The sequence below is a fragment of the Centrocercus urophasianus genome, unplaced genomic scaffold, assembly GCF_019232065.1.
Source record: "Centrocercus urophasianus isolate 14NV4802_14NV808 unplaced genomic scaffold, USGS_Curo_1.0 seq_20, whole genome shotgun sequence".
Lineage (NCBI taxonomy): Eukaryota > Metazoa > Chordata > Aves > Galliformes > Phasianidae > Centrocercus > Centrocercus urophasianus.
In genome coordinates, this window is record NW_024884756.1 from 2,970,330 (window position 1) to 2,993,022 (window position 22,693).

Below are 22,693 nucleotides of genomic sequence, written 5' to 3' on the forward strand. Positions count from 1 at the left end.
AGCTCAACAGCACTGGGGTACAGAAAATGGGTTTGTCCTCTGTCAGCCCGTGTGACACTGCTCAGAATGGGAACGAAAACCATGACAGTAGATCAGGGTAATTAGAGCTCTTGTAATTGCAGCCTGATGAGTCTCCTTGCCCTGCTTGCCAGTGCAAGAGTTTTCATAAGTGAGCAGGGATCCTTTCAGCACTGGAGAAGAGAAGCTGTTTCGTCCGGCACTGAAGAGAGTCAGTGGCTTAAAGAAGTTGGGAAATCTCAATTTTCTTCCCATCTGGGAAGCTGGCAGATGTGAGGAAACAGGCATCGAGCACGCCTTTGGTTTCACAGGAAGTTTATGGAGGTGGATAAATTCCTCAGTAATTTGAGGAGGATCACTGTGCTCGTTTGAATCTTAATATCTGGTCTGAAATATGTCATTGGAAAAATGTTTGTGCCCTAAAGAAGTCAAACCTAAACTAAATTTAGAAGTGACCTCTAAATTTAACCACAAAACTGATGGATGCAGATATTTTCATCACTGTCAGAGTACTCCAAGCCATTTTTGGTCAAAACTTCAGTATTTTCCTATATTTTTTCAGTGTTAGCAGATGGGGCGATTGAGTGTACCTGGTCTTCTCCTGGGTGGGATAAGAAGCACTGCTGGGTGATCAGAGCTCATCAGATAAGTTTGTATCAGATTTGTTACAGTCCATGGTGCTCTGAGCAGACCTCTCTGCTGCCAGAGCTCCCTCTGTACCTGCCCTTTACTCTCTCCTTTCATCTCCAGTTTTTAGTAAAATCTCACCACTAGCTGCTGAAAAAAAGATCAGCAATCAATTGAATAATAACAGTGCTCAAGCCTCACATCTGTGCTGTACCCTTTGCGGGTGCGGGGTCTGATTCTGCTGTCTAGACTTAATATGTTACATTGCATTCAGTCAGGATGCCAGGACTGATCTCTCTGGAAGGAAATGGAAGATGTAGGAAGCTGGGTAATTAGATTTTCATTTATACATGTTTCTCTTGTTTCAGCTTCTGTGTTGTTTGTTGTTTTTTAATTTCCCTGGGTGGGTAGGCGTGAGATACTCACAAGTATTAAGAAATAATTCCAGTTCAGCGATGCAAGGAAGGTGCAAGCTGTAGCTGAGGGTACTTTCTTCTTCCCAGCACTTGCTTGTGAACTCAGGGAAGCTGGAGAGGCCTGGCAAGCAGCCCACACTCCTTACTGCTGCTGACACCTCTCCAGCAGAAGCAGTGTGTGGGTAGGCAGGTAATTTCATCACAGGGAGGAGGAGGCATGCATCACCTTTTGTTTAAGCAGAAGCATCTTTTTGGAATGCTATCCATTTTATCGGTTAGGGCTTGAAGAAAGAGCAGCCAGGAGAGGCTGGATATTATAATTAATGCAAGTGGAGGCAGGCTGCTGCGTCTGCCTGCCTGCCTGGAGAAGAATAACCTGTTGAATTTGCTAGGCATTGTTGCTGTGAGGACAAAAGCTACGGTTACAGGGAGCACAGCAGCAACAAGTGGATGAGGTAGCTGCTTCAGAGCTATGCTGTGGGGAAGAGACAGGGGCTTGGATCTTGGACACTGGATACCCATTTGGGTTAGAGCCTCCACTTTTGCCTCCTAAGCCTGGGGAGGAGGAATACGCGGCCCGCACGGTTTTGACTGGGTCAGCCGAGGATGGCCGCGCTCTTCCAGCACTTGAGGATCCTGCTGTGGAAGAACTGGCTGAGTGTCAAGAGGCAGCCGGTGAGTGTGAAAGCAAAGCCGTAGAGGAGCGGGAGCTGGAAGCCATGGAAATGCTCCTAGGGATGGAACACCTTCCCTATGAGGACAGGCTGATAGCATGGATAAGCTCTGGGGGAAAACTGATAGCAATCTTTCAGCATCTAAAAGGGAGGTTGTAAGAAAGGGCGCAGACTTTTTAGCAGGGTCTGTTATGATAGGACAAGGGGAAATGGTTTCAAACTCAAGGAGGGGAAACTTAGATTGGATGTAAGGAAGAAGTTGTTTGCAATAAAGGTGGTGAGGCACTGGAATGGGTTGCTCAAGGAGGTGGTGGATGCCCCTTCCTTGGTGATTTTCAAGATCAGGCTGGATGGGGCTCTGAGCACCTGATGGAGCTGTAGGTGTCCCTGTTCACTGCAGGGGAGTTGGACCTTTGAGGGTCCCTTCCAACTCAGTTGATTCTATGGAATGAGGAGCAAAAAGGATTCTACACCAGAGGAAAGTCATGGTGTTTAAGTATAAATATTCTGGAAGCTGTCAATAGAGACAGGGAGGGAAGGAAAGGAATGACATGGAAGAGAAGATGGTCGTTTAAGCCCAAGTGGTTGGATCTTGCATTGAGGGCTCAGGAGTCCAGAATGAATACCAGGGATGCCTCTGTTCCCTTGGGCCAGTGGTTTATGCAGACTAAACCATACACAGAGTCATTGGCAGACCTGAATTAAGGATGTTAAATCCAGTGTGAACAGACACTGGTCCCTGCTTGAGGGCACTAGGGGTATCCTCTGTAGCTTTTTGTAACAGTTGGCCAAAGGAAAAGAACTCTGAGAGGTACGGGTAGGGCAGATTTCCACTGCAGTCCAGTACATGGCAAATCAAACGTACCAGATGGTCTGTCTTTCCAAAAGAAAGCACTGCCAATGGTGTCCAGAGAACAGTGTGAATTGCAGCATCATAGAGGCAAGCGGTCCTTTGGGTGGCACGGCGTGTCCAGGCAAAGCCTCTTCTGGTAGTTTTGTTGCAAGCTGGTTTCAATACAACTGCACTGGAGTTCATGGACGAGTGTTGCAACCCATCCCCTTGCTAGTAATCCAGATGTGATGACTTTTAAACTTCCTAGTTGAATGGAAAGCATTGGCAGGTGCAGAAAAAGCTGACAAGATAAATGGCCATGGAGAGTGTGATTTAATGATGGAGTGAAAGACCTTATATCACTGCATGCTGCTGCAAGGTCCACTGTGTGCCTGCCCTGTCCTGCCTCTCAGGTCGGGAACCTGATTGGGAGAGTCTTTAATCTGAGTCCTTGTGATCTTCCCCAGGAGCTGCAGACATGCTGTGTTCCTCTGAGCTAAGTCTGGGCCTGCTGCAAAGGATACTGGACAGGCTTTTTGTGAGATGCAGAAAAATACCAACAAATTACCTCCAGTTTCTCAAGAGCAATTTTAACAAGGTTGTTAAAACCTGGAGGCTTGAGTCTCTTTCAGCTGCTGCACCTGGAGTAAATGCTAACCTAAAACCTGAGTATGCAGCTGACTGTACAAACTCACTGCTCTTGGTTTCTTGTAGAGATGAAACATCTGTAGAATGGAAAAGTCAATTAAAGTATGTCAATGTTAGGGCAGACGTTCCATCCAACTCTCCTTCCTTTCCCTCTCTTGCTCTCAATTAGGAATCTTGCTCAGACTGGAGGGAGTGTGAGGCCATAAACCCACAGTTCTGCTCCCAAATGCATCCTGTTTTCCCTATCCTTTCAGCTTCCTCCTTTTTTATTTTCACCTGTGTAATCTGTCTCCACCAGTGGACCAAGCTTTCAGGAAGTTTGTTGTGTTGGTTTGTTTGTTTTTTTTTCCTGTGCTCATTTTGCAGGGGAAGCACTCTGAGCTTCTCTGTTTCTGATAACCCATGAATGCATTCCTGCTGCTGCAGTGATGTTCACTGCCCTCCCCAGGGCTGATTGGCATGTCACAGAGCACTCTGACACAAGCCAGCTCCCATCCCTCTGCAAACTGAAGTGCTTTCCCATTGCTCTGTTTATCAGCCTCTCCAGGGCTAGCAAATAACATTCGATCCTGCATTTTGCTTTATGCTTTATTTCCTCTGTGCACTTTCTTCAGAGCCCCTGAGAGATTGCCTCTGTTTGTGCAGCGTGGGGAGAGCTACAGCTTCTTGGCCATCAATTTGATGAAATCAGCTGAAGCTCTTCATCCATACCCAGGGAGAGCCTCAACACTGGTTACTCCTGCTGAGAAAGGAATGGCCATGAGTTGAGGTGGCAATCTTCTGTGAGCAAAGTTTGGCCTGCCTGCCAGAGGGAGCTGGAGAAATCAGTGCCTCTTGCACTTGTTTATTGTTTTCCATCTGTCACTTCTGTGCAGTATGCTTACTTAAAAAAACAAAAAGGCAGAAGGCAGAAGAAAACCACACGCCTGCATCCAAACATAAAAAGATCTGAGATTTTTAATCTGCTTTTAGCAGCGAAATAGTCCAGTAACCAAAGGATTATGCAACATGTGGCACAGTGCTTAATCTCACAAGCCAAATTGGCTCTGATTATGGCAAACATGTTCTACCTGCACAGGTTTGGCCAGGCTGGTTGTCTTGTTTTCATTAAGTAGGAAAGCTTGGGACAGTGAGAACACTGTTGTGTGGCAGCTGATGTATCCAGCTGCTGTTAAATCCCATTAAATCAAAGGACAGAGATTCTAAAGGAAGAGCTGTCTGGGAAGTGGGGAATGTTAGCACTGTATTAGCTCCAAACAGGGAGGTGCAAAGATTTCCTTCAGTGTAGGCAATCAGCATTCATTTCTTCCCCCAAAATAGGAAGGATATCTTGCCGTTCCTTTAGGCAGCCTCTGACTAAGATCAATTTCAGTGCTGTTACCCCATAATTTTATTTTAGCCTACATGGTACTAAACTAGGAGGATACCTTAATAATACCATGTGCATATGAATTAGTCTGAGTTAAAAACTGTGTTTGTGGTCTGATTATAAGGCAAACGTGATACAAAGTATTATATAAAAAGATGTTAGTTTCAGGGATGGATCTTGTTGTATAGAGTACATACAAAGAAAATAGAGTAGTGTCTGTAGAAGCTAAAAGCTGCTTTCTGAATGCTGAAATTTGAGGAAGACTTCCTCTAAAAGGGTGTTTTAGGAGGTGGTTTGACATTTGTCAGTTCCCTGGTTTGGGGCACGAATCCTGTTCCCACTTCTGTGGCTGTCATGTCATCAAGGGGTGGTATGGAAGGACTTGCTGTAAAACAAGCATCTTTAAGCTCGTCACTCTCCAGGACTTGTCTGTCTGTTTGTTTTTTACCTTCTAAGAAGTGCTACAGGAAATGAAGACATTATTATGGGCTTGGAATTACCTTTGGAAAAACGGTGTGGAGTAATATGTGCTGATCTGAAAGAAACAGCAACGCAGTGCTGCGAAATGGGATGATTTTGAAGAAAGGCATCTTTGGAGTTTCAGAAATTGGCATGAAGATAGCACAGCAATTTCACAGCACAGGGCACTCGGAGCTGTACAAATGAATGGGAAACTCAAATCCACTAACCACAGTACCAAGCTAGCCAGCTAGTGCAGAAGCAGTTAATTATTTGAAGAATTGCATTTTCCTAGCTTACGAAACACCAAGGTTTTAATACTGACTTTGGGCCTTGTACTTACATTGACTTATTACACTGGATGGTTAGCAGATTCTATTTTCTTTATTCTCATCCATTGAAATGGGCTACCCTTGTGTCAAAGACAAGAGATCTTTTTTTTTTTCCAACGTGCCATGCTGGTTTTGCATCATTTCTCTCTTATCTCAGCTCATCTGCATAAATTGCTACAATTTGGCAGTGGGATGGAACCAGGGAGTTAGGTTGTGTGGTCAGAAGCTCGCATGAGGAGTGACAGGTTGCCAGTGTTTGGATGGGATTTCTCCAACTGATTGGTTTCACAGCTCTGTAATAAACCCCTTCCTTCACTGTTTTGTAAACAAATACTATGAAAATTCTCTTTCTTTTGGCTCTGCTGTTTGTGAAGGATTGTGAAAGCCTTTGGAAAAAAGTAACCTTGTCATTTGTATGTCAAATGACTTCTGAGGAATAGTGAGTCAAATTAAAGACATCTTTACTGAAAGCAAAACCAACCTTTTTCATTTTTGCTGTTAAATTTTGTGACCATTGCATCCAAAGGTCTTGTACACCTCAGGATGCTTTTACTATTACATAGCAGTGTCTCAAATCAGTACAAAATGCATCAACAGCCAAACCGAAACACAGGGAAGCTTGTGTTATTTTCAGTCTTGTCATTTGCTCTTACAATCTTATGTGGTTTTTCTCCCGTATAGATAATACCTGAGTTTTAGTAATATGTGTTCCAAGACAGGCATTATTTACAGTATATGCTATAACTCATTTAGGGTGGAACTTGTGCATTCTAGACAAGCCCTGGGACGCATCAATACAACAAACATAACCAATATATTTTCATTGCTGTTTTATAGGTATGGTCGTTCATTTTAATTTCCTGGCCTGTGGTTGTTTTCATAATCTTGGCTATCATCCGTCTCAAATTCCCTCCAGAACCACAGCCAAACTGTAAGTAACTGGTTTGCTTTTATCTCTTTGGGGATTAGCTCTCATTTCGATGACTGATGTGTTAATTTGATGTTTTTTGTTACTTTTGTAAATTCGGCTCTCTGCAGCTTCCAGTGGAGATTTCCTGGTATGAAGCATGCTGTAAATAAAGTGTCAGTGTTCCTCTGAGGTTGTTTATATTTATGTTTCTTTCAAATTAGTTTCATAATTAGAAAACAACTTTACAGAACTGTCTCATCAAGATGCACTCAGATACTGCTGTTGTAGCAGCAGTATAAACCTACTTGATAAATTGAGGGACAAGAGAACAGCTGAGGGCATTCTTATTCAGTAAAATGAGTAAGGGTATAGGATTCAACTAGGGTAAAGAAAACACAGTAAAAACAGTGTGCTCATCGTGAAAGATTCACCTTTCGTTTGCTAAAGGAAAAAGCACCTATTTAGGCAGTTACTGCTAGGGCTCAGCAGAAAAGTGATAACTTCTTTGGCTCCAGGGACATGATGATGCATGTGAACCTTTACTAGCAAGCCAAAGAGCAGCTGGTCGGTGTGTGGATAGTTGATAGTGCTTAAATGGATGAAGAGTTTACACATGCTGGTTTTCACTTGCATGCTTTGCTTCCTCAGTCAGGAGAACTGTGTCTGTATCGCAGAGTTTGAGTCCACTTGAATCTTCTCTGAAAAATTTACACTGAGTTCAGTGGGTGCCTGTTACCACTGGAAGAAGCAGTGCTGTCTTGCTCTCAACCCTGGCTATGTTTGTTTATGAAATTACATGGTAAAAAAAAAAAATAGCAAGGAGTTTATCCAGTTGGAAGTCTTTTTCCTTTCCACAATGTTAATTCTGGTTTTAATCTAATCCCTGGTTCTGCTCATTGTGGCCTCAACAAGTGCATACCCAAGGGGAAGGGGAAGGGACTGGTTGGATGACCTGGTCCCTCTTTTTAGCAATAGCCTACCTTTGTGTTGGGAAAAATCAGTTACAGAGCTGTACTCCCTTCACATTAGAGACATCCCTCAACATCAGTTGCAGAGGCACTAAAAGAACATGCAAGATTCGTGCTTCACATTTCACATCTAGTTTGCTAAGTTACATCCTTGTACAGAGAGCTATTACTGACAGCCACATTTTCCCAGCACAGGGTGAGAGTAGGCCTTCAAATTGCCCTTATTAAAAGTTTTGCTACACCTGATACATAGGAGAGGCACCACCATGGCTAACCAGCATCAGACTGACATTGAGTGCACAAGAACAAAGTAATGTCATGGGAATGCAGGACGTTTGTATTTGAGGCAAGGATGCTGATACAGACTGGAGAGACAGACTGACAACAGCAAGGACAAGCAGTTGGACAAGCAGTTGGCTTCTAGTGTTTGTTTGTAGCTATCAGATGGGTAAAATGTGTTTGAGAGATTTCTGTGTGCACTGGAAATGTTCCAACTTGGTTAATAATGTGCAGTTCTCTGATTAGAAGTGTTTCTGAGCTTCAGAGTGATGTATGAAAAAAGGCCACACGGTAATAAACACTAGATATGCAATTAGGATAGCCCTTTTCTCAGAGAGCTTGCAGCCTACTCAGGCTAGAAATTTGTTTATGTAATTTGTAAGCAATGATGGAGAGTTAGAATAAGGGACTTCCTATAAATTTCGCAAAGTCTTAAACAGAGAAGGACATTCTTTGTGTGTTAGGCTGGACTTTTAACCCTAAGCCCATCTGCTGCCAGTGAAAGGCCTCTTTGGGCTTTTTACTTACCTTATGTTCTGCCCAAATCCCCTTGAACCAGTTGGAGAAGGCAGGACAGGACATGTACTTAGCGAGAACTGCAGTTTTGGCCAAGTGTGGAAATGGCATTCCTTACACGTGGCTCCAGTGGTTGTACTTCCTGTCCCTGAGAGATCAGATAAGGCCAATGTTGAGAGTGCCAGCTGGATGGTAAAATATTTATTCATTTCTGCACATGGCTATTAATTTGAGTGTGTATTTATGTTTGCTCTGGGGGATTACATCTGTGAATTATTGCATTGGAAGGAATGTTCCTAGGAGCAGCAAGTATTTTCATCGGTGGTTCTCCGCAGGAAAGGGGAGACTGGTCAGCATCTTTGGACTTGTTCTCTTTCCCTGCATGGATGGATTTTATTTTGGGGCAAATCTCAGCATCTGAGTAGTCTTTCTATCTGAAGTAGATGACAGGAACTCTATTGCAATGGAGGTTTTGGGCTGGAAAAGTTGTTAATAGTTGTTGCATGCTCCTGTGATCCATGTTATTTAGAAGCCATCTAGAAATCCAAGGGGGATGAAGAAGAACATTAACTTGGGAATTGAACAGCTGTTTCCTGCTGTTTTTCTAGTCAAATAAGAATACCCACTTGAAGATTACCCTCTTTATTTTTGACAACTAGAAAAATGTATCAACTTTTCTCTTGAAACCAAGAGAAATCATTTGGGAGCTGTCTTTTCTGACAGGAAACAAACAAAAACAATGTGGGTGGACACATAGGAAAATGATTACAGGTGGGGTTTATATTCAACAGGAATTAGATCCACTCTATACCAAATTCCAGTGGCAAGTTTAATGGCACAATCAGTAAGTGGTGGCAAGAAGCAGTTTCCAATCCTGCTGTCAAGAGATTATTGCAGGCAGACAGAAGTCAGGAAGCAGAGAATCAACGACACAGAGATAGAATAAGCTGCTCAGATGCTGAGTTTTGGAACTTTACATAACCACACAGAAAATCTAAATCTAAGATCTAACCCATCTCATATATTCATGGCCACAGAAATATCATGAAATCTATTATTTGCTCAATTAAATTAGCTCCAATTTGAGATGAGTTCTCCTGAAGTATGTCTAATACACATTTAATGGCTTATTTTGGGAAATTACCTAGCAAATATCCATCAAGAATGAACAAGTGGCAAGAGCTTCTTGAAAGTGCAAGTCACTTGCTTTCCTTTGTTTGTGTAGCACCTAATGCAATGGGATCCAGCAGTGGGCTGAGCTCAAAAGAGAAATGACACGCCAAATAAACATCACCAGTCAATCACCTGTAGGAACACTGAGAACTGAGGTCGAGTAGGAAGCTGGAATCCAATTTGCTTTGTGATTAAAGCACCTAGTATCTTAAAAAAGAAACAAACAAAAGAAGAACCCAACCCGCTCTTATTCCTACGTATTTGTTCAGTGATGTATTTCCTGGTCAGCAGAAATTAATATCAGAAGAAAATGGGGATTTGTTTCTCTGCATACTCAGCTCCTGTGGTGATCTAGAGTCTCACCAAACAGTTTTACCCAACCCTTTGTGCACGTTGAAGTTGTGTCTGTTGACCTTTTGTTGCAGTCGATGTATTTGCTGGAAGACACTGGGTTGCACCGTGCGGAGTGTGTGTGGTAGGAAGCTCTGCGTTTAAGCCTGTGAATGGGGTCTGAAGTATCTTCCAGTCTTTTGTGTCTGTATCACCTGTTTTCTAGAGTGAGTAGGGACAAAAGTCCCTTTACATCCCTTTACATCACTACAGGTTTTTGCAAAGTATGGGAATTGTGTGAGAGATACCATCTGTCCCTCAGGGCACAACCCACTCAGTCTATAGGGAAGCCCAATTATGCTCCTTGCTTTAACTAGCCCTGTCACACCCTACCCGCCCGCTTTCTTCCTTTTCTGTTCTCCTTCTTTCCCCTCCTGTCACTTTGACCTCATCCTCGTTCTCCATAGAAGCTCTCTTGGATGTGGTTAGTTGCCCACTCATTCTGAAATCTTGCTTTTTCAGTGCTGAGAAGAGGATAAGGCTTTGCTCTCCTGTTAGACTCCCTCTGCTATCCAAGGGTGAAAGTTAGGCACGGTCTACAAAAGCTGTGCCTCGTTCACAAATATTTTTCCTTCTTCATGAAAAGAAGCCTTGCTCTTGGGTCCAGTCTGAAAAAATACCAAGTTCCTAATGCCAGGGAACTCCTTTCCTCCTCTTGGCAAAGGATGTTTTACCCTTCATTTCTGCCCAGAATTCTCACCCAGATTTCATCACCTCCATGGAGAGATGCCTGCATGATGAATTGCATTCACTCAGATATTTCTGATAGACTCAGTAACCAAGTGCTCCACCAGTCTCTCCTTCTGTGACTTCACTGGGTAGTATGGAAAAATTAATAGGTTCCCATGGTAATTATAGGTAGTCAGGATATGGTGACTACACAGGCCACTCCATTCATTTGGATAAGTCATGGGTATTTATGTAAGGTATGATCCACCCTAAGAGTTCAGCCTACTCTATATACAGAGAAGCACACATCAGACTCCCACCACTCTGCTTCACCATTTGCCTGCAGTCCCATTCCTCGGTGTGCTTTGCACTGCTGTCTTAAGTTGTTGGGAAAGTTCTCTTTGCCCAAGGAGGCTGTGGATGCCCCATCCCTGCAGTCTTTCAAGGCCAGGCTGGATGTGGCTCTGTGCAGTCTGGTCTGGTGGTTGGTAACCCTGCACATAGCAGGGGGTTGAAACTAGATGAGCATTGTGGTTCTTTTCAACACAAGCCATTCTAGGATTCTGTGATTCTTGTCTATCATTTTCTATCTGCCCTTGTCTAGACAACTCAATGCCAGTTTTGTCTGTGCTTGACTTCAGTGTGATTAGAAGAATAGTCTCTTCAGATCTCTCCACAAGTGTCCTTTTATTTAGGTTAGCCTGAACAAATTGCTGTGATCACAGACTAACAGCATGGCTAGGGTTGGTAGGGACCTCAAAGATCATGAATCTCCAACCCCCCTGCCACATGCAGGGACACCAACCTCCCCATTTAATACTGGACAAGCTGCCCAGGGCCCCATCCAACCTGGCCTTGAACACCTCCAGGGATGGACGGAGCACCCACAGCCCTCTGGGCAGCTGTTCCAGCACCTCACCACTCTCCTAGTACAGAACTTCCCTATGACATCCAACCTAAATCTTCCCTCCCTCAACTTCAAAGCATTTCCCCTTGTCCTGCTGTTATCTGCCCTTTCAAAGAGTTGACATCACTCCTGTTTATAGGCTCCCTTTAGGTACTGGTGATGTTTCTAATCAAGAATCCCAGAATGGTTTGGGTTGGAAGGGACCTTAAAAGACCATCTGGTTCCATCAGCCCTGCCGCTGACATTTACACCTTCCACTAAACCACGTTGTTCACAGCCCCCGTCTGCCTTAGGAATGTTCCAACAACAGGGCATCTACAGCATCTCCTGGGAACTTGTTCCAGTGTCTCACCAACTTCATCTTTAAATCTACTTGATGTCAGTTTAAAATTGCTAACCCTTTGCCTGGTCACTACAGGCCCTGGGGAAAAGTCTTTCTCCATTTTTTTTCTCTCGTAAGCCCCCTTTATATGTACTGAAGGTAACAGTGAGGACTCTCTGTAGCCTTCTCTTCTCTGGGTTGTACTGTTTCTTTGTACAGGCTTTTGCCTTGTAAAGTGCAACTGGAGGATGTTTAGATTTGGAGCTGGAAATTCCTGAGTTCCCTGGATTTTTTTCTCCTCACTGTATTATAAGAAGGCCTTGGGGCAGTCACTTAATTCTGATGGGCTTCCTGAAGCACCTGTATCCAGGTGCTGGGACCTAGAAACACAGAAGTATTTTTCCAAAGGTGCCGAGGAATTTGGATTGCACTGAAATTAGCAGTTGCTGAGGTCTGTGTTTCTGGAAATGAGAGCATATTTCTTTAAAGAATCTAAACACGGACTCTGGAGGCTAGCTGAAGACATTCACCATTGAAAGAGAGAAGCTTCTGTGTGTCTCCATCAGCTTTGCCCTGCAGTGCAGACATAACCTCTGTCATTTCTACATCCGTGCCTCTTAGAAGGTCTCCATCGCTATTCCTTTCTCCTTTGTGTTGGGTTTGGAAGTTCTTTCTCCTTCCTTCACATCTGCTGCTTCTCCCACTCATTTCAATTTTTATGCTCTGCTCTTTATTATCTCCCTGTGCAGTATATGAACCCAATGCATTCGTAGTCAAGGGCTGATTTCTAATTTATTAAATGAAGGGGTGGAAGGCCAAGGTCTGTGGGCAAGCAAAACTAGCTTGCCTAGTCTTAATGAGCATGGAAGCAGTTGCTGTCTGCTCTGGGCTGGTCTTATTATTTGCTAGAGGGAAGAATTGGGCAATGAGATGCTTCCTCCATTGAAGCCACCAACACAGGGAGGAGCCTTGCAGTGTCTGCTTGTTCCATCTCGCTGTTGTAGGCAGACAACTGAGGACATTGTGTTATTGGGACACTCGAGAAAGCATAAATGCCAGTGGCATGAGGATGAAAAATTCAAGTTCTTGAGTCTCACTTAGCCCCCCTGGGCTTCTGGAAAGCTGAATGGAGGCCTGGTGGGAAGAACAGGAGCTGGGTCATGGGTGTACAACTTGTGAATGAGGGTAAGCTGTGTGGTAGAGAGGTGGACTGGTGCATGCATAATAGCAACTCACAGCATCCTTTGGTTACATTATGATTTGCATGGAGGAAATGAAAATAACTCCATTTAGAGCTGAGGGAAAGATGGCCAAGCGTGACATTGCTTAATGGCTAACAGCAAGGCAGAGGAGGAATGCACCTATTCAGTGCCAGGGAGACTTGGGCTAACACCAGCTCATCGTAATGACACGTGTGGTGTTGGGCCCAGCTGCCAGAAGCCTGTGCTCACATGCAGTGATGGAGGCTCTCAGAGGAGCAAGAGTGACCCCACTATGACAGATGCTGAAGGTGCTTGGTGTCTTGCAACTTTAAGGTTAACTCAAGGGAATGTTTTCTTCCGGTGCTGTCAGTTTAGCAGGGGAAATTGCAGAGAGGTAAATGGCAGTTCTGCTGGTTGGTCAGAAATAGGGTGAAAGAAATCACCTGTTAGCTCTGCAGTGGTTTTAAAAACGAGCTTTGTCATACGAAAGGCAGTCTAGGTAGAGAGGGAGTGCAATATCAAACCATTAGCTCTGACCCAGAGCAACTCTTAAGTGCACGTTTAACCTGAAGCATGAGTAATCGCGTTAAAATCAGTAGGGCTAATCGCTGCTATGCCACGGGCTTTAGACACACTGAACAAGATTTGAGCTGTACTGCTAGGAACTGTAGCACTTACTGTCCTCACCCTTTTTTTTTCCCCAATAACTCTGGGATTTCTGAGGGCGTTGCTCTTGCAGATGTGAAAGAGGAAAGGCTCAGGACCTGCTTGACTGGGAGTCCTTTGCCTCCTTGTCCTGCTCTCACCACAGCTCTCATTCCAAGATCTCTAAGAACACATAGATCCTTTTTTTCAGGTTCGTGGTGAGACATCAGTTTCAGAGCACATGAATTTTTCACGCAGTGTCGCATCAGTACAAGCACCATAGCAATTCAGTATTCTCTTTCTGTAGATGAAAGGATAGGCCGGCCAGCTATTTGTCTCATTCTCCACATGCATAAAAATACACAACCCTGCTTCACAATTCATGTTATCCCATGGGTTTGATTGTCAGGCTTCAACTTCGGAGAGATATCAAGGCTGCTGGCATTATCATAAGGCTATCTACAAAAGATAGCTGGAAACAACAATTGTGTGTGGTTAAAGAGGAATGGTTGCAGTCATCATGTCATGAAAGAGGCTTGTTCTTTGTCTTTTTGCCTCTGGATGTGTAGCAAAGTGAAGAAATAAAGTTTAAAGCAATGCTGTGCAACTGTGGGAAAGATGAGGAGAAGTGAGAATGCTGTATGTACGCAATTTAGTCCAAGGTTTTGCTTAGAAAGCTGGGAGGAGGACACCATAGCAGTAAATATTTCCCGTGTATATTTTGTGACTGCTTAGATAACTGTAAGTCACAGCTGATGGACAGAATTGCTGCTCTGGGTTAGACCTCTGCTGCTGCTCAGGGATGATTGAGAGAGCTTGCAGGAATCACAGAGAGCATACTGAGAGAGCTTGTGGAGCACAGAGCAAGACTTCCACCAGAGATGCCTTCACAAGCTGAAGGTTTCTTCAGCCAGAAAGTAGACGGCTTGAATCCAGATATTCCTTTTTAATAGCCACAGAAATATCTTCTTTGGAGGATTTGTCCAATTTGTTCTAAAACGAATGTCTGCTTTATAATATATAACACAATATTTTGGTGCTCGTTTAAAAAAAAACCACAACTCTCCCTTTTGTCTGCTACCTCGTGTTTCATTGTCTTTGTTGCAAGAAATGATCATTTACTCACCCTTTTCGTAACTGATCAAGATGTTATTTACTTCTTTGACTCACCACTTCTTGGCCATCTTTTCCTTTGCCCAAAAGTGCCAGTTATTAAGTCTCACTGTGTGCTGTAGCAGGGATTGAATACGTTTTGAATGAACACAGTAATCCTAATGAAGTCATTTGCTCATCATTGCTCTTAATTTGCCAGTTGGAGAGTTGAGATTTGTATGGATTTTTGTCATAAACAGTGACTTAATGTGTAAGGTATGTACAGTATCAATGTATGTGAAATCTGAAGTCAAGAGAATGTTTTCATGCCCAAGTAGTGGTAGAGAGACATTGCTAAAATATGGGAGGATAGAAAACGGGAAAACCTCAGCAGGACTTTTTAAATTAAGAAAAGATCCAAAAAAGGTAATGTACCTCAGTTCATTTAGAAAGTAGCTATTCATAATGGGATTTCTTATCTTTGATGTGATTAAAACAGGATATAGTTTTTGTCTGATTTTGCAGGATGGATGGCATAGCTGGGTAGCGAGCCCTGAAAGCAGAACTACCACGACCTGGTTGCTGGTTTGCACCAGAGACCCCTGGCTGGTGGAAACAAGACTTTACCTTCTACCTGGGTGTGGGTAGGAATGCCTTCTTTGAGGCGGACTTGATGAATTCCAGTGGAAGTGAGTGATGCTAGGGGCTGCACACACTGCATTCTACCTGCACTCTGCTAAATGCTTCATTCCTTGCAGAGAATTACTGTACACTGCTAGTGCAAACCCCAGTGTGAGAAGACAACAAAATCACTGTGGCAAGGTAAAACGTGGTTCATTTAGGTTTGGACATTCCAGTCAATTTCAATTAATCTCATAGATCGTAGTGAAACAGTAATTTTTGTCTGTCTTATATGACATTAACTTCACATTCTTCATCGTTACTGTATCAAACACCTGTACTTGAGAAAAAAAAAACCAAGAAGTTTTGCTTCTGTTGAAGCATGTTGGAATCTCGGGCATTCCAGAAAGTAAAAGCAATAAACTTCCTCAATTTTATTCCAAAGGAAAGCAAACGTGGAAAAGCCAGAATTCCCAATAGAATGAAAGCCTTGTTTCTTTTCAGCTCTAGAGGATGTGACTAGACTGGCTAGATGCTAATGAGCAGGGAGAACCTGCCAGCCCATTCAGTGCTGAGCCCTGGGCTTCTTCTGCCCTTTGGGATGCCTGCCTTGTTTGCTTCAGATTCAGAGCCTTTCTTTCAACCCTGGCAGAAAATCAAAGCACTCCACAGTGAGAGAGGACAGCAAAATACCTCTATGCTTGGGTTTCCATTGCTAGCAAACGCAGCAGTCAGTCTTTACTAATAAGATACAGATCTGGGCTCAAGTTTTGGTTGCAGACTAATAAATTTGACAAGAAACCTGTGGAGGTCACGTCCCAACAGAGCTAAGGGGCACAAGTGCTGCAGTGATCTCTCCATCGGGGCTCATAGGCAGTGTAGAAATATCCTCCAAGGGTAACTGGATTTTCTGGAAAATACAACATAGAAAGCTAAAGGTGGTGACAGTGATAAATGATGTCAAGTGTTGTGGATCTACTCTATCATGGGATCATAAAGTTGGAGTCTGCTGTGCACAGGAAATCCTTTTTCCTTGGCTTTGGCACTGCAGAAGATTTGAGTGGGATATGGAGATGCTTTCTGAAGGCATTCCCTACAGGGAAAATATGACAGAGGTCATTAATGGTGATAGTAAGCATTGTGTTTCAGATTGCAAAACAATCACCATTGAAACTGTCCTTCAAGATTTGCAGGGCGTTTACAAAACTCCTTCAATAAAATTTGGTATCTAGTGCTTATGTCGTGTTTGAAGTACTGGATAAATCCCGGCCCAGGGAGGGACAGATGGTTATAAACATCTCCCTGAGGGAGCCAGCTTCCTCCCTGGTCATCCTTGCAGGGGTGTGGGACACAGCCAGTGGATGTGTACGTGTGGGTAGAACAGCTCATGGGGCTCCATGGAGTCACAGCTCCATGCCACAAGAGAGTGGATGGAGGAAGGGAGGAGGATGGGATAAGACTCACGTTAATCTCTTGGCTCGCCTTCTCATCGGTAAACTTCCTCCTTTGCAGGATGAGAGGAACTTGCAGGGAATTTGGCCTGGACATTTCACATTTTTCTGTCTATGGCCTTTCATGAAAAACTTCCTTGATTCTCAAACTGCTGTTAGAGTTCAGCCTCTTCCAGAGAAGCCTTTTCTGGCACCTCCCCTGCTTTAGTGCCACAAACAGTGCAGGGTTGTATCAGTTCATCACTGATGGATCAGGACGCTTTGCTTGTGATACAGCAACTGATTGCCTAATTTTTCCATTTTGTTCAAACCGTAATGCTTCGGAGTCTAATTCTAAAATATAGCATTGCTACTTACATCTCACAAGAGGATCTTCTGCTTTGGTTGCAGGGGGATCCCTTGTATGATTTTTCTCCTTAAACATCCTGCATCTCTCTACAGCAGGAAGTACATGAAGCTCACAGAGTGGGTCCAGAGGAGGGCCACTAAGATGATCAGAGGGCTGGAGCACCTCTTCTATGGGGAAAGGTTGAGGGAACTGGGCTTGTTTAGCTTGGAGAACGGAAGGCTCTGGAGAGACCTCACTGTGGCCTTCCAGTACTTGAAGAGAACATATAAACAGGAGGGGGAAGGAATTGCTGTTTATGGGGGTGGGTAATGATAGCAGAAGGGGAAACGGTCTTAAATGGAGACAGGGAAGGTTTAGGTTGGATATTAGGAGGAAGTTTTTCATCCAGAGGGTGGTGAGGCGCTGGCACAGGTTGTCCAAGAAGGTTGTGGATGCCCCATCCCTGCAGGCATTCAAGGCCAGGCTGGATGTGGCTCTGGGCAGCCTGGTCTGCTGGTTGGTGACCTGCACACAGCAGGGGGTTGGGTGATTATTGTGGTCCTTTTCAACCCAGGCCATTCTAGGATTCTCTAGCAAAGAATAGTGCTCCCAAACTCCTGGCGTTGTGCTTGTGTTCCTCCCTCTGCTGTCCCACTTAAGAGTTACAAGGCTTTAGCCCTTAATTGCTGATACGCTGGTAGATGCAGATGGCAGTAGAAGGTATAGCCCTTTCCCTCCTACCTGTCTGCTTTTGTGTATTTGAGCTCCCTGTCCTGAATCTCATAGCTTTCCAGTTCTTTGGGCTAGTATTTTGATGGAGATGCTGATAAAGTGAGTTTTGTGGTGTGCCTGTTTGGGTTGGGGTACGAGTCGATTTTTGTCAAGGCAAATGAGAGTGCAGGAGATCAGAAGGAAGACAAGAGAAGTGTCAGGGTGTGCAGAAGGCCATTTTGCAGGGCTGTAATTGGTGATCTCAAAGGGCAAACATCGCAGATGCAGTTGGGGATATTCACAAATGGATGCTTCTAGATGAAGGTGCCCTACCGTGCAGTTTCCCTCGTGGGCAATGGGCTTATTTCCACTTCAAAACCTTTGGAATAGCATATGCTTGGTCCTTTGGCCTCAACCCCAGAAGGACAGCCTGCAGAGACAAAGGAGATCTTTCACTCTGCTTGGTGCTCTGCAATTACTGGGAGCTGGCTCAGCCTGCATTGTAACTCCTGGTGGTGTGGAAGATACAGCAAGCATTGGAAGGCAGGTAGAGCTCTGCTTTTCTCCTGCAGTGGGGCCTCTTCTTTAGTTTTCTTGGGCAGTTCTCTGCTGAGGCACAAAGGAATCACAGCAACGTCCAAAATGGGTGCTTGACACTGCAGGTCTCTGCAGTTGTGTGCCTATTGCTACGTGATATAAAGCAGTGTGAACTCCCATGCTAAACTATGAGTATTTGCAGTTCTACCCAAAATTCTGTTGCCTAAACAACCCCTCTCATTTCTGGGGACCAGCACCACATTACATGGCCATGGGTTGTGACCAGCCTTCCTGAGGAAAGTTGGGAAATGTCTCTTCTTCAGGGAGACTAGCAGCCAGATATTCCATCTAATGCTGTCATTTCCTTTGGGAATATCTGATTTTTGACCACTGCTATAACAAATGAATGTACTACAAATGTAGGATGTGCTTGTTGGAGGTGCTGGAGATAAAGCTGCTCCTGGGCAAGAGTCGTAGGTCATCTTTGAAGGCTGAACAGCAAGGTAATCAATTAGCGCAAACTTGCCTGCAGGCCTTCTGTAAATCTGGCTCCATTCCGTAGAAGAAATAATCACCATGTCCTTTGCCAGGCAATTTTCCAAATGATTGTTTTAAATAATATGTTGCTGTGATTCAGCAAAAGAGTTTTGAGATTTATTAGAGCGTTTGTCACTGAGAGGAGAAGCATTTGGTGAACTCTGCGGGCTGGCAGTAAGCAGCGTGGGGCAAGTGGCACACAAAGCACCAAAGTCTCTGACTGCTCAGGTCCTCTTGGTATTTTTGGAAATGGGAGACAGGGACATGCATCTCATCCCTGGGCACTGGCTGCCTGCATCACCGGTCACCAAGCAGATGGCACTGGAGCTGCTCTGCAATAGCAGGAGGCATAGGGGGGAGTGGTGATAGATTGCTCTGCTCCCTTCTTTGGGCAGGCCTGCACAAATCGTAAAGGAGGTTGTCTGATCTTGAATCTATTGCTCCTTTCTACAGTAAAAACTGAGACGCAGTTCTCTTTTATTATCCTGGCTTGAAGTTGAAGCTTATGGCTTTGCACAGAAACCAAGTCTTGGAGAACATGCCTCTTATAGATACTTCAAGCTACTCTGGCCACATGCCTGCTTTTATTTAAAATACAAATGCTGCAGTTGCTTTGGGATTGACAGGTATCTAGTTATTAGCAAATAGCTTGATTCTTTTCTCATTAAATAGCCTTTCATGGCTCTGCTGGTGTTGAGAAGGGGCTTCTAGTGGAATTTGGCAGAGATTGCTGCCAGGGTGGAATGAAAGAACCTCTGTGAAACTGAGAAACATATGGCAAGAAAATGCATGTCTGCATCATAATAATGGTGTTTTTTCTTCTTCTTCCTTCAGGTTATCTCGCACCCCGAAACCTTCCTAGTGCAGGCTTCTTCCCATTCCTGCAAACTGTGCTGTGTGATTCAGATGCCAGATGTAAAGGCACACCATACACACCAGAAGATCTGCTGCCAAGGCTTAATGATATCTCATCTCTCAGACTGTAAGGAAATTTGAATATACCTGGGTGTTGCAAGCTGTAGAGCAAAATTTGCTTTGTGGTGGAGGGTGCAGCCATGCATGTATGCATGTGCGTGTCCACAACAGGCATCTATCAGGTATCTGTTACAATAAATAGAGTTTCAGATATTTGGGCACTTAGAAATGAGAATATGGGCTGAAAAGCAGGGAGTTATAAAAATGTTCACGTTAGAGACAGCTATTGGTAATGTGTCAGTTGTGTTTCGGGTTTGACAGTAAGAATTTTACTATTGAAGAAAATGCTTCTGATTACCCAGATTTCAGAAATCAGAGGAAAAATGTGTATTACATTTATTTATTTATTGCATGATTGTGTTTTGGGTCATACATGATGTTAGTTGGTAAGACTGCATCAAAAGAGCCCAGCGTGTTTACCTGCCTTCTGTAGTGATCAGATCAAGATGTGTAGTGTGGAAGTGGCAAATGTTCCCCAACAGCTTTAGTTTCTGAGATATGTTTGTTCTGGAAAGACTGCTCTTTCAATAGAGCCTCCAGGTGGCAGCCAGAGTGGCTGTCCTCTCTGCATGCCATTAAACATATAGGCAAACGGATGAAAAAGTGAAACATTTTTTCCCCACGTAAGCACGTAGATCTACAGAGTGGAGCTGGCTGAGCACGTTTGGTTGGAATGCTGGTTTGCTGAAATTGAAATGTACAGTGAAGGCATTTCAATCTCAATGATGTTCCCGCACTAGCCAAGAAGCATTTGCTTTGAGGTGTGCCAGCCAGTGTTGTCTCTACGTTTTGGCTCCCAGATTCTGGCAAGTCCCCAGGGAACATGCAGGTCTGAGGTCTGGTCAATGAGAGCAGAAAATGTACAAGGTCGCCGTTGCTCATCCTTCTTCTAGGTGACAAGTTGCTCCAGAATGGCTGTGCCAGAACCTCAAAATCCCTTCTGGCCAGAGACTGAGAGTGTGAAAAACTAATGTGAGCACCAAGTCTTACACTAGGGAGTCCATCAGATAGGATCCTGGGTATGGTGCCTCCTCGGGGCTCCTTTTTTTCTAGAGATAAGTCAATGGTTAGGATCTATCCATTAGTTAGAAGGAGTCTGGATGATTAAACATGTGGAAAACAAGTTACATAGGTGAATCAAGGTCACACAGCAGAACACAACAATGCTATGGGAAGACTGGATGCTCTTCACTTGCTTCTTCAGTGTCACTGTTTTCCTGGATGTGTTAAACAATGGTTAATTTGGTGCATTGAAACAAAGAAATGGGGACTTGCAGTGCCAAAGCTGGAGGTTTGCCATGGTTTTCAGTAGCTACAAATCCTCATTGCTTTCTGGTTTTGATTTCTTTACAGCTGTTTAGGAAATAACTATGTTTTCTTGCTGAGCGAAAATCAAAGTATTTAGTCAAAGTATAGCTCAAGTTACATGAGTCATTAATAAGCATCTTGGCCACTACCAATGCTAGAAATTAGCTGTGTGAAGTATCACACACGTGCGTGGATATTCTTCCTCTTCTGTTACCAAGGTTAGCTTTAGAAATGCATCATGTTCTACAGAACTGAAAAAAAAATTAACTAGGCACAGCAAACCTCACCAGGATACGGTAGAGTATGAAACCTCATCAGCAGGTTGACTGGGCAGGAGCCAGCATGTATAGAGTCAACTCTGCCTCAGGAGCAGAATCATGGTGGATGAAATTGTCACGAAGGGAAAAGTCTTAAGCTGTGACTCTGATTGTCTGGATGTATTGTTTAACATTAGATAGTTTGTAATACTTAGCTGACCCAGAATGGTTTTTCTACACATTCTACAAACCTCTGAAACTATTTTCTAACTTGCCCTAAAACTGTGTCTTTTCAGTGGTCAGCAGAGAAAATAGGCAAGGTTCTCACCCTTCATTCTGTCCCCTAGAAGCATTTACCAAGGTGTGCAAATAGTTGAGGTTTCCCTGCATAGAAGGATACTAAGTACAAACACTGAGCTCGACATCAACATCTTCCAATGTTTTGCCCCCTGAAATGAAATGTTAGGGAAGGATGAAGCAAGGTCCTGATGTCTTGAAGGATTTCTTGGTAGCGGCATACAGCCTGCTGTTATAACTTTGAGCTGTTTCAGCTTACATCAAGGCCACTCCTTGATCAGTCAAGCTCAGTCTGATCCTCATCAGCAGTGTGGTGAAATTCTGCACTGCTTCTTCTGTTGAGCATTGGTGGGGGATACAATGAAGCTTTCTTTCAAATAAGTGGGAATTGGTTTGAGATTAGACAGCCAAAAGTGTATGTCAGGCCTTGCTGTCCTTGTGTATCAGGCACGAATGCAATCCCCTCCATCTACTTAGCATCCAAGAGCACTGCAGTGTGCTTTCCCAAAATACACACCAATCTTCTAGACAGAACTCAGCATTTACACAACCAAGGTTTCAAAACAGCTACCATGAAATTCTGCTGTAGACACATCCTGAGTCACACTGTAGTTAAATGCAAGCTTAATCATAAGAAACTGAGTTTTCACAGGTATCTTTTTTTTTTTTCTTTTTTCTTTTTTCTGTCAGTAAGCAGAGGAGCTCATCTAGAGTGTCCAAGGACAACCATCCATCACCATGGAGTGCTGAGGTTCCCAAAAGCAGGAATGCTTCACTGGGTAGGTTACTCAGAGCTGTATGCAGAGCCCTGGTCTTTAAAGAGTGATCTTTCAAAGCTGTCTCAACACAGATGCAGTTCTTAGAGCACTGCTGAAATGATTTGTGTATTCTATACAGTCTCGTGACTGAGGCTGTGACATTAGTGCAAATTCTTGGGAATAATTACAAGTAACTGTCTGTAGAAAAGAATTCTGGAATCTGACCAGGAAACCAGGGTTAAGTTGTTACACTTCACAGGAGTGATGTGAGATTGCAGACTGTTTGGACATTAATTAAAGACCTGGCTATTTATGGAATATTGCCTTTTTACTGCCCACAAATTGTTCATGAACACCTTATGATTTTTTTTTTCCAAATGCATCTCTTAATCACATTTATCCAGCAAACAAGTCTTCTTCCGTGCCACAGTGGATATTTATTGCTGGTGCTGTTCTCCTCTGACG

The 22,693-nt window shown here is 43.8% G+C and overlaps 1 protein-coding gene across 1 annotated transcript in view; it reads left to right on the plus strand.

Annotated features, from left to right (window-relative positions):
• Positions 1-1,667: 1,667 nt before the first annotated feature.
• ABCA12 (ATP binding cassette subfamily A member 12) overlaps positions 1,668-22,693 on the plus strand; it is a 78,160-nt gene continuing 57,134 nt past the window's right edge. The window contains exons 1-4 of the mRNA XM_042822362.1: positions 1,668-1,736; positions 6,213-6,306; positions 19,468-19,615; positions 22,161-22,249. Coding sequence (XP_042678296.1) covers positions 1,668-1,736; positions 6,213-6,306; positions 19,468-19,615; positions 22,161-22,249 — 400 coding nt within the window. The remainder of the gene's footprint in view (positions 1,737-6,212; positions 6,307-19,467; positions 19,616-22,160; positions 22,250-22,693) is intronic.